The sequence below is a fragment of the Aplidium turbinatum genome, chromosome 11 (assembly GCF_918807975.1).
Source record: "Aplidium turbinatum chromosome 11, kaAplTurb1.1, whole genome shotgun sequence".
Lineage (NCBI taxonomy): Eukaryota > Metazoa > Chordata > Ascidiacea > Aplousobranchia > Polyclinidae > Aplidium > Aplidium turbinatum.
The window spans coordinates 16,766,404-16,781,449 of record NC_137482.1 but is presented as its reverse complement, the minus strand read 5'-3'; the positions used below and the strand labels follow the sequence as shown (position 1 = coordinate 16,781,449).

Genomic DNA, 15,046 nt, shown 5'->3' with positions numbered 1-15,046 from the left:
CAGTAAAATATGCTGTTGTATCATCAACTTGTTCACAGACCAATCCAGTATGAAACCAATCCGTTTACGATGTCATCAGAACTAAAACCAACAGTCATTCTGGAAATTTTTTAACGAGCAAACAAAATACTACAGAACTGCACTTATGAATACAAACAAATAAACAAACCAGACAAGCGTAGACCTTACAATTTATAGCAGGTGAATTAATTGTTACACTTTTGGTTGTTCGTTTAGCTAACTTACTACTTGCTGCCCTTTGAGGTCAATTTATGTGATTGTATATCACAGCAGCGCACAAAGAAAAATGACCCTACTGGTGTATAAAGTGGTTTTCAGTTTCACAGAGTTTCCTATCCCTGGCTCTCATAAAGCAACTTTCCCGCATCAGCCCAGGTATGGCGGCCATTTTGAATTTTCGTTTGGCCAATTAAACTTTTGAAATCTACACGGTCCAAAGTACATGTGTGCCAATTTTCATGCTTCTGTCACCAAATGAAGTATTTTCAGGGTTATCTACCTCACTACTAGGCTTTTTCCAGTTTTATCTTTCAGAGGGACAGCAGAGGCGTAGTCTATGCTAAAAGCACATCAGTACATGTAACAAGTATTTATAATCTCTGTTGTATTTTTTTCAGCTTCAACAAATCACACAGGTCTGCTTGAAACTGTTGGTTGATGCTTCTGTAGCGTTTTTCGTGTTTGTTTTAGTCTAATTGCCGTTGTGAAATTTGTGCTTGGTAGGAATTTGAAAAGCCGGCTGAAAATTAGGGCGTTTCCTCGGAATTTGCACCACTTATCAGGGATTGATTTACATGCGTAGTTGTAGCGTTGCGCATTTGACACATGCTGCATTGCTTGAAGCAATAAGCCTCCTTTAAATCAATCGTTCAGCGTGAAACACAGTCAGTTTGCAGTATGGTTTCTGTCGGCCAGTTGTGTGGTGCCTTATTTTTTCAGTCAGTTTGCCACGGATTCCTTTCTTGGAAGTCACGGTGTTAGTTTAATTATGGTTGTAGTGTAGTTTTTTATGTTCTGAATTAGTTTAACTCATTCTATTTGTACCCAAAGCATTATTTGGCTACAACGTTCCGACGTGGAAGTTCATTCATTTCTTTGCAATAAACTCATACTCGCAAAAAGGAGCAAGTATTGTTTTTTTGTTTTATTATCTTTATCCTGCATTGCGGGAAAGCGGACTTGAGCGCTATGCATCGGTGTACGCCTTCCGACGTACACCTGACCCACGCTGCAGCCAACTGCAATGTCTGTTTCCGGTTGTCTACTCTACGTATGACTTAAATTTGGTACTACCCATTACTCGAAATCGATCACTGGGTAGAGGCAATTATCGTAAAGTTTCTTGCTTAGAGAAACAACAGCAAGTGCGGGTGGCTGGAGTCGAACATGCAGGCACTCGACTGCGAGCCCAACGCGCTAACCACTCGGCCACTTCTCAAGATCATCCCCACTACACGCTAGTACCCGGGATGTTGCTGTAGCAGCTACAGCTAGGTATGGGCGGATGTTCAGACCACACGACGTCCGCTACACTTCCAACAAGCACTTGCCTTCTCGTGAATTTTCTTTTGATTGGTTTATGTAATGTGTAGATGTCTTATCCCATTAACCAATCTTTCACTTTCTTCATAGGTTTTTTTGAACTTTTCTGCAAAGCACTGACTCCACCAAAACTCCCAGGATTACGAGGGTTGTAGTTATTACCAAACGAGTTATTTCAATTTATGTACAGTATTTTTTCTCCTTGATCGTCTAGTAGACAAAGAAACACACACAAATTATATTGATAACGGCAAAGTAGTGACACCATAAGCAGCCTACAACTAGTCAGTGACCATTTCGAGACACTGAAAATCACTCCGATCAACAAATTCATCCAAGAAGTTGTGATAAAATTCTAGCATTTTGAGTTTGGCATAGCCTACTCCTTTTGTGTTTAAATACAAACATCAGAGTAAAAAAAAATTCATCTGCTCACTCTTTGTAAAACACAAGCTTCCTTTGAATAACTCATTTAAAACTTCCTGTTTCAAATAAAACGTAAAAGCAACGTCAAATCAACACTACTTTTTGTTCTGAAAAACAACATAAAATCTCCCGTTCAAATATACAGACAAATGTGCATCTCACAATATACAGAAAGCTCAAATATACAACTCACAATATACAGTACACTTATACAGGAAACTCAAATGTACAGCTCACAATATAATATGCGACAAAAATGCGCAGAAATAATGCGCTCACTACTGAGGGTTATTACATTTTGTCACAATCAAGGTGCAATGCCTCGCGATGGCTTGCTTTGTATCTTCAACGAGCGTGTTGTTTTGGTTGAAGAATTCTGGTGCGATGTGTTATTATCGGTTATGACCTGAAGTAACCCCTGATTACGAAATCTGTATTATGTAAAATGTGTTTTCTGGAATCATTTTTCCCTACGTGACATTCTAGAGACTTCTGTTGTTTACATTTAAATGCTGCTTGATAGAACAATGGTTCTTTATGATGTAACCTTACGTAACCTTCTCGAAGTTACTGGACTGAACAACCAACTATAAATAGTGGTGTAGTTTGTGTAATGTTTATTATGATTATTATGAGTTGATTATGAGAGTTGTGCTATGAGTTGTGGATTGGTAGTTGATGCAGAAATTATTGGTGATTGAGACTTGAAGTAATTGAATACAAGTAGATGAGAATTGATGCTGATATAAATTGTGTTCGAAATTAGAGTTATTTGAGAAGCCGTTCGTTAAAGTTCTTCAAGAAGTCAGATTATCATTTCACTAGTAGAATTATTCGACATTTAATTGACTGCTTTTCGGCTTGACCCATTAAACTACGTCATTGAACCTTTCCAAGTCTTTTTCCTGGTAAGAGATAGAAAGAAATCGTGACATTCTGGGGGCTCGTCCGGGAAAAACCGAAAAAGAATAAACCGAAGAATACCGAAAGATTTATTGAGAGAATAATAAATTAACAACAAGCTGTCAAAATGGCGGATGCCGTCAAACATGAGATGATTGAAGACTTAGGGAGCATGGCTGAACGAATGGGGCTGACTGGTAATGAAAAGTCTCAGTTTGTGATGGAAGAGTATCACAAGATAATGGCCCAAAAAGCTCAGCGAGAAGCTGACGAAAGAGAAGATAGAAGAGCTGCTCGTGAAATAAGGAAAGCAGAACTTGAAGCTGAAGAAAAGCGAGCACAACTTGAAGCTGAAGAAAAGCGAGCACAACTTGAAGCTGAAGAAAAGCGAGCACAACTTGAAGCTGAAGAGAAGCGAGCACAACTTGAAGCTGAAGAAAAACGAGCACAGCGTGAAGCTGAAGCCGAAGAGAAGCGGGCGCAACGCGAAGCAGAAGCCGAAGAGAATCGGGCGCAACGCGAAGCAGAAGAAAGAAGAGCGCAGTATGAATTGGAAAAGTTAAAACTTGAATTAGAAAGACAAAAGCTGGACATTGGTGAGCGATCTAATTCTACTAATGATAATGCTCAAGATGTTATTGTGGCGCAAGTTAGACGTCCAGATTTGCCATCATTTGTTGAAGAAAAAGATGAGTTGGATAGTTATTTGTTAAGATTTGAAAGATATGCTACAATAGCCAAATTGGAGAAGTCGACGTGGGCTACCCAGCTAAGCATGTTATTATCGGGACAAGCTCTTAATGTATATTCAAGACTTTCACAAGAAGAGGCCATGAACTACGACAGATTGAAGTTAGCTCTGTTAAAGCGATACAATTTTACCGAGCATGGATACCGTCAAAGATTCCGTGAGGCAAAGCCTGAACGACACGAAAGCCCAGGTCAATTTATTGAACGTTTAAGAAACCTTTTGTTAAAATGGTTTGAACTTTCGGGGGCCGACCAATCATTGGACGGATTGGCAAACCTTATAGTTAAGGAACAATTCACAGATTCATGTTCAAAAGATCTGTCTGTTTATTTAATGGAGAGAAGTCCAAAGACTCTAGAAGACATAGCCAGTGTGGCGGAACAGTATTTAGTTGCTCATGATGAGAAGTTGTCGACTGAAGAAACACTGTCATGCGATAATGACGAGGAGCAAACAAATAATTTTAAAGGAGGTGCTGTTCCAAGAGAAGTACGTTGTTTTAATTGCAATGGCTTAGGTCATAAGGCTGTTAACTGCCGGAGAAAGACTAATAGAAATCATCAGGAATCGAGGAAGTGGTGCAATCGTTGCAATAGGCAAGGACACGAAGCGAAGGAATGCAAGGACAAGTCGTTTTCCCTATCCAATCAGTCTGGAAAAGATAAAGACACGGACGTTTATCGATGCGGTTGTGCGTTAATGATTCCTGAACCCACGCTTGGGGAGGAGAAACCGGATGAAGATGTTTGCGAAAAAATAATACCTGAAGATTACCTGCCAGTAGTGGATGGAAAAGTTGGAAACAAAAAGGTAAAAGTTTTACGTGATTCTGGTTCTACGGGTATAATGGTGAGGAGAGATTTGGTTAAAGACAGTCAGTTAACTGGAAAAACTGGAATTGTGATGTCGATAAATAACACTTCAATCCAAGGACCGTTAGCGAAGATATATATCGAAACTCCGTATTGTAGTGGGACTGTGAAAGCGTTATGTTTACAAAACTCTTTAGTTGATCTTATAATCGGAAATGTTATTGAGAGAGATTCTGAAGTTACTTGTTATTCTTGTGGCAAGAATGGTCACTTTGCTCGAGATTGTTCTGCAGATAATCAGCAACGATCTCACGATGACGGATATTACGAGCGCGAAGAACCGAGGGGAAGAGGCAGGTGACGACCATTTGGAGTTTGCTATAGATGCGGTAGACACGGACACTTCGCCAGGGAGTGCGTTGCTGACGGCGGACATTCGGAAAACAGACGTTGCCGTGACAGCCACTGCTACCGATGTGGAGAGATTGGACGCATAGCCAGGAACTGCTCTTTTGATGAAAAGGCTTGCTACAACTGTCACAAAGAAGGTCATCTCGCCAAGGACTGTCCGGAGAGGAGGTGTTTCCGATGTAGGAAGATGGGTCATCTTGCTCGCCGGTGCACTGAAGATATTGAGGACGTTGGAAACTTTCGCAGTAAACGTGACTATTGTTTAGAGAAACGCTGTCGTTGGTAGATCATGCAACGATGGACTAATGAGAACTGTTTTATTGAGTAACTAATTGTTTGGTGGTGTGTTTTGTATTGATTGTGTTGTTATATTGTTACAACAAATATACAACTCACAATATACAGTACACTTATACAGGAAACTCAAATGTACAGCTCACAATATAATATGCGACAAAAATGCGCAGAAATAATGCGCTCACTACTGAGGGTTATTACATTTTGTCACAATCAAGGTGCAATGCCTCGCGATGGCTTGCTTTGTATCTTCAACGAGCGTGTTGTTTTGGTTGAAGAATTCTGGTGCGATGTGTTATTATCGGTTATGACCTGAAGTAACCTCTGATTACGAAATCTGTATTATGTAAAATGTGTTTTCTGGAATCATTTTTCCCTACGTGACATTCTAGAGACTTCTGTTGTTTACATTTAAATGCTGCTTGATAGAACAATGGTTCTTTATGATGTAACCTTACGTAACCTTCTCGAAGTTACTGGACTGAACAACCAACTATAAATAGTGGTGTAGTTTGTGTAATGTTTATTATGATTATTATGAGTTGATTATGAGAGTTGTGCTATGAGTTGTGGATTGGTAGTTGATGCAGAAATTATTGGTGATTGAGACTTGAAGTAATTGAATACAAGTAGATGAGAATTGATGCTGATATAAATTGTGTTCGAAATTAGAGTTATTTGAGAAGCCGTTCGTTAAAGTTCTTCAAGAAGTCAGATTATCATTTCACTAGTAGAATTATTCGACATTTAATTGACTGCTTTTCGGTTTGACCCATTAAACTACGTCATTGAACCTTTCCAAGTCTTTTTCCTGGTAAGAGATAGAAAGAAATCGTGACACATTTACCTCTCCCTTCATACTACTCAAAGATTTAACCTTTTTAGTTTCAAAGCCAAATTTAAACCCCACATGTAGCCTGTATGGGACTACAGAACTGTACAAAAACAAAGGTATTCAACGATGATGAACGAAAAAATAACAAATACACAACAAAAATACACGATGCAAATAACAATGAAATTTTTATTGGTTTTGACGAAACTCTGTGAAACTGAAAACCACTTTATACACCAGTAGGGTCATTTTTCTTTGTGCGCTGCTGTGATAAACAATCACATAAATTGACCTCAAAGGGCAGCAAGTAGTAAGCTAAACGAACAACCAAAAGTGTAACAATTAATTCACCTGCTGTAAATTGTAAGGTCTACGCTTGCCTGGTTTGTTTATTATTGTTTGTATTCATAAGTGCAGTCCTGTTGTATTTTGTTTGCTCCTTAAAAAGTTTCCAGAACGACTATTGGTTATAGTTCTGATGACATCGTAAACGGATTGGTTTCATACTGGATTGGTCTGTGAACAAGTTGATGATACAACAGCATATTTTACTGATTGCTGAACACTCCTCATTTACTTCTGATCCGATTTGCAGTAGGCAAAATGCTAAAGAACAACAGTAGACGGTTTTTGGACTCGTTGCATTCATTCATTTTTTGGATTCATTGTTTGTTTTTTTCTAGCAGCGTAAATGTACTTTTATACATGAATTAAATTTAATGTGAGTGTACATTTTGTATTATTATTGTAATGTCTTTTCCTGTTTATAGATTTAGTTAACCATTCTATTTTATTCAGATGTAAGATGTCATAATATACATAAGTTGTATGCAAAACAATGAAAACTATTAATACTACAAAAAAGTGCTCAATGCTAAGCAAACAAGCAAAGCAGAGCAAATTAAATCAAATATAGTTATTACTATCTGAAGCCTTTACAAATTGTTTCACCTAACGGATTTGAATAAGACCTTCTGATGATCCGTTAGGTGAAACAATTTGTAAAGGCTTCAGATAGTAATAACTATATTCGATTTAAGTTGTATGTATATTATTCCTGAAGAGGACATCTTGTGATGTCGAAAACGTTCGATACTTAATTTGTTGCGTAGTTTTGTGTTTCTATATGTAAACTTGAAGATGTTAAACTGGATCACGTTACTCGGCTTCGTATGCCTATGGTTCAGCAAGACAAACTCTCTACCGAAGCTCTATTGTAAAATCGAATTTCGTATATCTTTTAGTCGGTATTTTATTTTGTTAATCTTTCTGTAGTCGTAGTAATGTGATGACCCTACTGATGTACAGTATAGCACTGAATAGAGTTTCCAATTCCGTAGTTAGATATCCCTGGTTTTGACGTCTATACCAAGCTTTCCAAACGGCGCTCAATTTAATTTTAGCCAAAGATTGATTAAAAGTTTTAGTTGTCCGAGCTATCACAAGTGTTGGAATTGTTTCGGGACTTATGGCGGCTGTATACTTAAATAGTGTTGTTTTATTACCAGCAAATATAACTTAAAACTTGAGTTTAAAAAAAACAAGGAAAAAAAATTGCCAACTTAAAAAAGGCGACAGAGTTCGAGTTCACCGAGTCAGTAACCTGCTACTAAAAAAAAGAAATAAAATATTTGAATATGCGGCAACACAGAGCCATCAGTGCCGGTTATTACAACAAAAGTGAAAATTGAGAGAAAACGCAAAGTGTTTGTTTATACATTTCATCTTTTTCAGCTCTCAAATGTCCTGCTTCGTTTAATTTTTAATACAACATCGTTGCAAAATCATCGGACAAGCATGCGCGTTGCAAAAACTCGCATTACAAATAAAGAACTGCAAAAACGTTGCTTAAGTTGTCACCCTCAGTAAAACATGCCAGATCGAAAACTGATTAGAGATACAAAAATTACGCGTTTAAATTCAGTAGAACGTTGTGTGAGTGGCAATGAATTTTGACAAGGAGATAACGTTGTTGAATTATAAGCAAGCAAGACCCAGTAACAATGCGACGTTTATCATGCAAGAAAAACAGAAACATTTGTGGCTTATGAAACTACTCATAAATAGATTTCTGAGTTGGATTAGCAAAATTCACAAAGTCATGTGTATGGAAACTTTCAATCAATCGATCAATAAGAAATTGCATGAGGAAGAAATCTTTGTGTTTTAACAGTATTCAAATAGGAAAGCTTAGTAGACCAGGGGTTCGCAAATACTTGTTGGAGCGACATAAAAAACAATCGTTCGAAATCTTCGCAGCCCAAACGTTTAAGTAGCATATAATTTTGCACAAAATCCTTTGCAATTTAATATCAATTTCAATACGGCCGTCCCCGCTTATTAAGCCCACATCGGGACCGGGCAATTTTGGGCTTATTGAGCGGGGGGATTTTCTACCACTCCTATACCTTCAGCAATTCAGGAATGGACTAAAATTGGGCTTAATAAGCGAGTGGACCTATTAACCGTGGGCTTCGTCTTCGTCGTGTAAGCCTCTGGGGCTGAGGGTCTATCCTTTTACCAACCCGGATTCACGATGTTCCCGTACTACACTGGAAGGCTACTAGAGTAGAGAGCAGCCTGTCTTTGGTTTCATCATCCAAGACGCGCGCGCAGACCTTCCACTCCGTTAGGTGGCTTGAAGGTGGTAGCCTACAGTCATTGATGATGTGGTCTGCGGTCTGTCCCTCTCGGCACCACATTCACAGGAGGAGGAAGAGGCCATTCACCATTGGTGCATGGGTGAGCGGAAAAGCCCGACGCCCGTACGAAGACTGTTGAGGTGCACCCATGCCTGTCTTTGTAGTGTCAGGCCTGTGGAGCAGTGTCAGCGTAGAAAATGAACGAATGGAGTCTGGTGGTACTTGACTTCTATTTATGGTCCGCCCAAGTAGCCGCAGAGATGTTTTGTTCATCAGCTTCGTTGATCAGAAGTTGAGCGGCTGGTACGAATGGGTGTCTTAATTTTAGTCGACGGGGGTGCTCGTTTGGGAGAGCAGAAATCTTGTGATGGAAAAGATGATTAGGCTCCCGTGCCCGTCAGCCGAGTGGCTTCTTCGCGACAAAGCTCAGCGGGTTGGATGCCAGCGAGAACGGGGAGAAAGTCCAATGGTGTGGGGCGCAGGCATCGAGTCCTGTGCGCAGGGCGCCGTTTATGGCAGAGTCGATGTTGTGGCAGTGAGAGCACTGCAGCACCAACCATGTGCACAATAGGCTACTCTGCTGAAGAGTAGACAAGGGCTAAGGCTGCTATACGCAAAGTGTCAGCTCTCGCCCTCCAGGCGCTTGAGTAGCCCAGCGCGGGATGTCAGTTTCTTGAGCAGTGACACCAAATGGTGGCGGTAGGTGAGCGATCTGTCCAGTGTCACCCCAAGATACCTTGGTTCGGGGCAGAAGGACAGAGATTTTCCATTGTTCTGAACATGTAGCTCACGATCAGCTTCCCGATTGTTTAGGTGAAAAGCTGCTGCCACAGTTTTGATTTCGCTGAGTTTCAGTCGCCAGTTCTTGAGATAAGCTGAGAGAATTTTCATGTCCTGACTGAAGGTGTCTTCTAGGCTTTATAACCATGGGCTTAATAAGCGGGGACGACTGTACTACTTTGGAAAGTAGAAATTTTCTTGTACAAAATTGTACGAAACTAAGCACATCAAAGAGTATATGACTGTATTTCTTTTTGACATACAAGTTATATTTATAGTAAGTTTAAACCCTTTTGCGACCCACTGTGGATGGTCTCGCGACCCACTATTTGCGGATCCCTGTCGTATAGGCCACAGCCCACATGAAAGGCTTTTGCCGACTGTAGCATGATACATTTTTACCATTTCGTATTACAGTGTAATGTAAATAAGTTTTCAGATGCTTGACAAAGACTAGATGTACATCAGCCAAAAACGTTCCAGATTTCTTTATCATGGCAAACGCCGTTTGTTGCTAGATTCTGTCTACACATGACGAACGATTTTTACAGTATTAATGAGAGCCGTAGGAAAGATACACTAGTGCAGTTGCGGCTGAGAGAGACGCGGTTAGGAATCGCTGGTCTACTATACCACAGTCGAGCTTAGACTGTCATGAATCAAACCGAACAGCGCAGGGACCGAAAAACAAATAACATAAAACCAAATTGACTACGTATAGCTACAAATTAACAAACTTTAAAAGTTTTACAAGATAATTACTTTAGCAGCAACAAGACACTTGCCAATTCTAAATCTCTTGAATAACGATGTGAAAACTGTAGTAAGATAAGACAGTTACACCCTGAACACATTTAGCACGAAAACAAAACGCAAATCATTACAGTGAGTAATATAGGCCTACTTCAGAGCTAATCAAAAGCATCTGATGGAACGGTGGGAAAACTTTTAGGGCAAAAAGCACAAGTTCCATCATTTATTTACTGATCGAAACACAAGCAAAAGATAATAATTTGTCAGTTGAATTTGATTCATTTATGCCACAGCTGCAGTAAGTGCGTTGTTATAAAAACGATTGTTCAAAGCAGAACTTTGTAAACATGTGGATTGTGCAATAAAGTACGTAGTTGAAGTCATAAGTTATTTTTTTTACAATTATGTTTTCATATCAAAGTAAACCCACTTTGTTTGCAATGGTTGTTGTTTGTTAAATTGCACCAAACTTATATCAAAATTAATTTAGGTTGAACAAGAAAAAGGCTATCATTAGTCAATGCACTTCAACGATACGAATTACCAACAGGCAATTTATACCGGAGCGTATTTGTAATCGGCAGCAGATAAACTGTTTTGACTAACCAGAAGGCAGAGGTGGGCAGTAGCGCGCTACTGTTGTAGCGGCGCTACTTTTTTGGTGAAAGTAGCGGTAGCGGCGCTACTTTTTAGTTGGAGTAGCGGCCGTAGGAAATCCAAAGTAGCGGTAGCGGCGCTACTTTTTTTCAGTCGCACTCTCGCTACCGCTACTTTTTAATTTAAATTGAAAAAAAAAATGTTTTTTTTTTTGCAATACTGGCGTGGTTAAGCAGCTATATAGCCTAATCGGCTTGGTTGCAAAGTTTCGGTCTTTTCTAGCTGACGTCAACTTCTTCGGCGAATATCTCCGTGTGATGAAGCCTATCTGCCAGGCTTTAGACATTCTACAGGGCGAGTCCAAGGCAATTAGGCTACGGAGTCTTGCTTCCAACCATCACAATTTGCGGGAAGAAGTTGACCGAGATCATTGATCTTGTGACCTATGAAGAGTTGAAAGTGAAAGTCCTTGAAGGGGTGAAGAAACGATTCAACAAGTGCTTCAACAACATGAAATGCGTTATGGCATCATGTCTTCATCTCTCCTTCAAGACGTCGTGGCTACAATTTCTGCACTACGTTTCCACGGATGATGCTGACGCACTGCGAGAAAAAGTCAAGACAGATGTAATTCGACTGTTGCGGGAGACATCAAGCCTGGTTGATACCGAGAAGAATGACACCAACACCAGTCATGACTCCGAGGATGTATTTTTGGAGTGTTTGCGCCATCCCGTGAAACGTCGGTGCAGAAGGAAGCAACAATTGTGGACGCCTTTTTTTCGGACAAGAGCAAGTCCTTGAGCTTTTCGAATGCCGAGTTAAAACATCTGTTCATTAAATGCAACACCCCCATTCCTTCCAGTGCTGCGATAGAGAGACTTTTCTCTGTTGGAAGAGATGTGCTTAAGCGAAAGCGGGCAGGACTTAGTGACTCTCATTTTAAAATGCTCGTGTTTTTGAAAAATGCGTAACAACAAATTTCCCTTAGAATGTTTTTCTGTCAAAATGACAGCGTAAACGAATGATAACATTCGTTTTCAAGGTCATTTTTGCGTCACTATAGGGACTTGAGTGTTTCCTAATGTCATTTTAGACAAAAGTAGCGGAAAAGGTAGCGGTAGCGCGCGCTACTTTGGCCCGAGTAGCGGTAGCGCGCTACTTTTGTTAATTGGTAGCGGGTAGCGGTAGCGCGCGCTACTTTGGCCCAAGTAGCGGTAGCGGGTAGCGCGCTACTTTAAAAGTAGCGGGTGCCCACCTCTGCCAGAAGGCAGGGTTTAACGTGGCTGAAAGAAATTTCGCGGAAAAAAGTTTAATAAATCAGGTTTCTCACAACTCGCAACATTTGCCTATGACGTCGAAATTTCCATAAGCATGCCAGCAACACACTTTGATAAATCTGACAAGTATAGCTTACCTGAAATGTTGGCATTCGAAAATTTGTACGCATACCTTATTTACCAAACTTTTGCTGCATTTTTCTTCAAAACTTGTCTTCTAATTCTTCCCAAAGTTAGTTTTTACAAATGAGAAACCTAATCTCTTAAAATTTTTCCAGCGTAATTCTTCTCAGCTGGGTGAAATCTTGCCTTCTGATTGGTTAACAGACCTCATCTGCTACAGCGACCTGCATATTAAAAATATGCATATTGGAACAGCACGGTATTAGATTACGCTCCGCAGAGTAAAAACAAAACTTGAAATTTGTTCAGGGTTGACTTATTTTGCATTTGAGTTTCATTAATTCAAAATGCGCGGGCAGCAGACTACCATCCGCCATTTTGTGACAAATAGTGAATAAAGTGGGGACAATTAAAATTTTGAAAATCTCTGCAACCACAGTATATCTGCAATATAAGCGGGGGGGGGGGGCTGTTACACAACGTTACAAGATATTTCTACTTTATCTTGATTTTCAGTTCCAAGCAATCTTCAAAGGTAAGATACAAAATTCATTTTTGGCAAGACTGAAAAATACAACGCTTAGGTTCAACAATGAGTTCAAACGTGAAACCAAGAATCAACTTTAAACGAGACTTAAATGTGAGTTCATCATATACAAAATAGCAAAATCCGTCCTTTTTACATTGATTCGACAGCTCAAGACGTCAACCAAAAAGACGGGGCCTGCAAGCTGCGATTGCAGTAGAAGACGGTATCAAGTTAACTATGTTAGTCTGACATGGCACCGCAATATAATATTGGCTTTTGGTAAAAAAGATGGCCGTTACAGAACAAAAAGTTGGAAAGTGTTGTTGCAACATTGTAGTTAGCAGGAAAGTGACAAACCAAAACAGTGACAAAAGAAAAACAATGAGTGATGACAAGTATACTATGATGCCTATGAATGCCATAATGCTATAATGCTATTATATCCTAATTGAAGTTGTCCATTCGCAAAGCAGTCGTTAATGAGAATACATTTCAATGTCACGATTAAACACGCAGAACTGGTGAAGAAACAACATACATGACAGTACGCGATATCGAGTCTGTACAAGTGAATAAAAACATATTAGGATTTAAAAAAAATTGTTGTAAGAATCATTTTGAACCGAAAGCTAAATTCACTCATAAACTTAAAAAACAGTTTGGTAAAATTTACAATCTTACAAAATATTCCAAAACGTTGCCGTCCACACGAAAACGATAACTAACTCCATCACACCGTAGAAATAAATGCGGAACACCAATGTTCAGTTGCGTGCAGTGTAAATTCGCCTGACTAGTCTGTTGTGTTTCTCTCGTATCCCTGAAATGTGGAGTTGAGAGGAAGATTGGGGCAGATGTCGTCACATGAAAGGTCACCAACGCCTTCTAGAAGCAGATGGTCATTGACGAAACGCACCAAGGTTGGATAGACCTGTTCGTCGTCGCTGGTATCGCTACAGAGCTGAAATCGACCATTGTATTTGTCATCACCATCCGCGCAAGCTGCTTTAGGGTTGGTCTGCGATAATTGTAACAAGAAAAAGATTTAAAAATAGATTTGATAAAGATGAAGGAAAAGAATTGAACCGGCAGCGAAACTACAGGGGCGCAACTAGCCACGCACATCTTCAAAATGAAGGAAAATACATTTTTTGCAACAGAATAAAGAAAATTGTTGAATTTATGAACGCGTCTCCTACATCAACTAAAACTAAATCTCATCTCCTTGAAGACCAGCTTTTCGAATTCTCCTTTCTTAACCCTTAAACGCCTATGTGGGTCTCTAGTGACCCGAGCTGTCTTTTCTTCCCCCATATCTCTTGGGACGTCTAAGCCATATTCTGTGTGACTTCCAGTATTCTCAAAGCATTTATTCTTCTCCCATTTATAATTTTAAAAATATTCCACTGGTAAAATAGTTACTGCTGTTTTAGAAGAAAAAACTTATAGGGTCTCCAGAGACCCATGTTAGGTAATAGTGCAACTTTTTTTGAATAACAGTTTATTTTGCCAGCAGTAACTCTTTACAGTAGGCTACCACAAACATTAAACTTAATTCGTATAATAAATAAACCATAAAGCAACTTTCTATCTTTTCAATTATTGGTGAAAGTTTTGTATAGTTGAAAATAGGCGAGAACTACCAGTTGAATTTGCAACAAAAAAGACGAAAAGGGTTGGATCAAGCTTGTTTGGTTTTAGTGACAGGCAAACGTTAGTATCGTATGTGCCAAGGAAAAACAAAGTTGTAGTTTTACTATCAACTATGCATAATGATAGCCAGAGCCGGATTTAGCTGATGGGGGGCCCGGGGCACTTTTAGATCGGGGGCCCCCGCGCAAAACAAAACACCTCTCCGTCTACAGTAGCATTAATCTAGCACTGCACAGCATTCTGAAGAAACTTCAAAGGCTGAAAGAAAAAAAACAACATAAAATCACATTTTTTCCATGTAGGGGGGCCCTTCAAAAGTCGGGGGGCCCGGGGCACCTGCACCCTCTGCTCCCCTAAATCCGGGCTTGATGATAGCAAAGTTGATGCAGATAAAGGTTTACCTGACATGATACAAGACTATAATGCTACTAAAGCAGCTGTTGACAAAGTTGACCAACTTTGTCACAACTACAGTGTGCAGAAAAGGACAAATCGCTGGCCACTTGCCTACTTCTACAACTGCCTCAATATTGTGGGTATCAATAGCATGGTGGTCTTCCGAGTTAAATTTCCAGGAAGGGGAAAAGAAGCAAGTCATCGACGCCGAATATTTCTGGCAAACTTAGATATGAGTTTGCTTCATCCATGGCAACAACGTTGAGTGCAAGTAAAACAGCTTCCAAGAGCTGCT

At 39.8% G+C, this 15,046-nt stretch overlaps 1 protein-coding gene across 1 annotated transcript in view; it reads right to left on the bottom strand.

Moving 5' to 3' along the window:
- Nucleotides 1-10,201: 10,201 nt before the first annotated feature.
- The window catches only part of LOC145780146 (uncharacterized), a 36,897-nt gene continuing 32,052 nt past the window's right edge, over nucleotides 10,202-15,046 (bottom strand). The window contains exon 8 of the mRNA XM_082591857.1: nucleotides 10,202-13,720. Within this exon, the coding sequence (XP_082447983.1) occupies nucleotides 13,496-13,720 (225 nt within the window). The 3' untranslated portion in view covers nucleotides 10,202-13,495. The remainder of the gene's footprint in view (nucleotides 13,721-15,046) is intronic.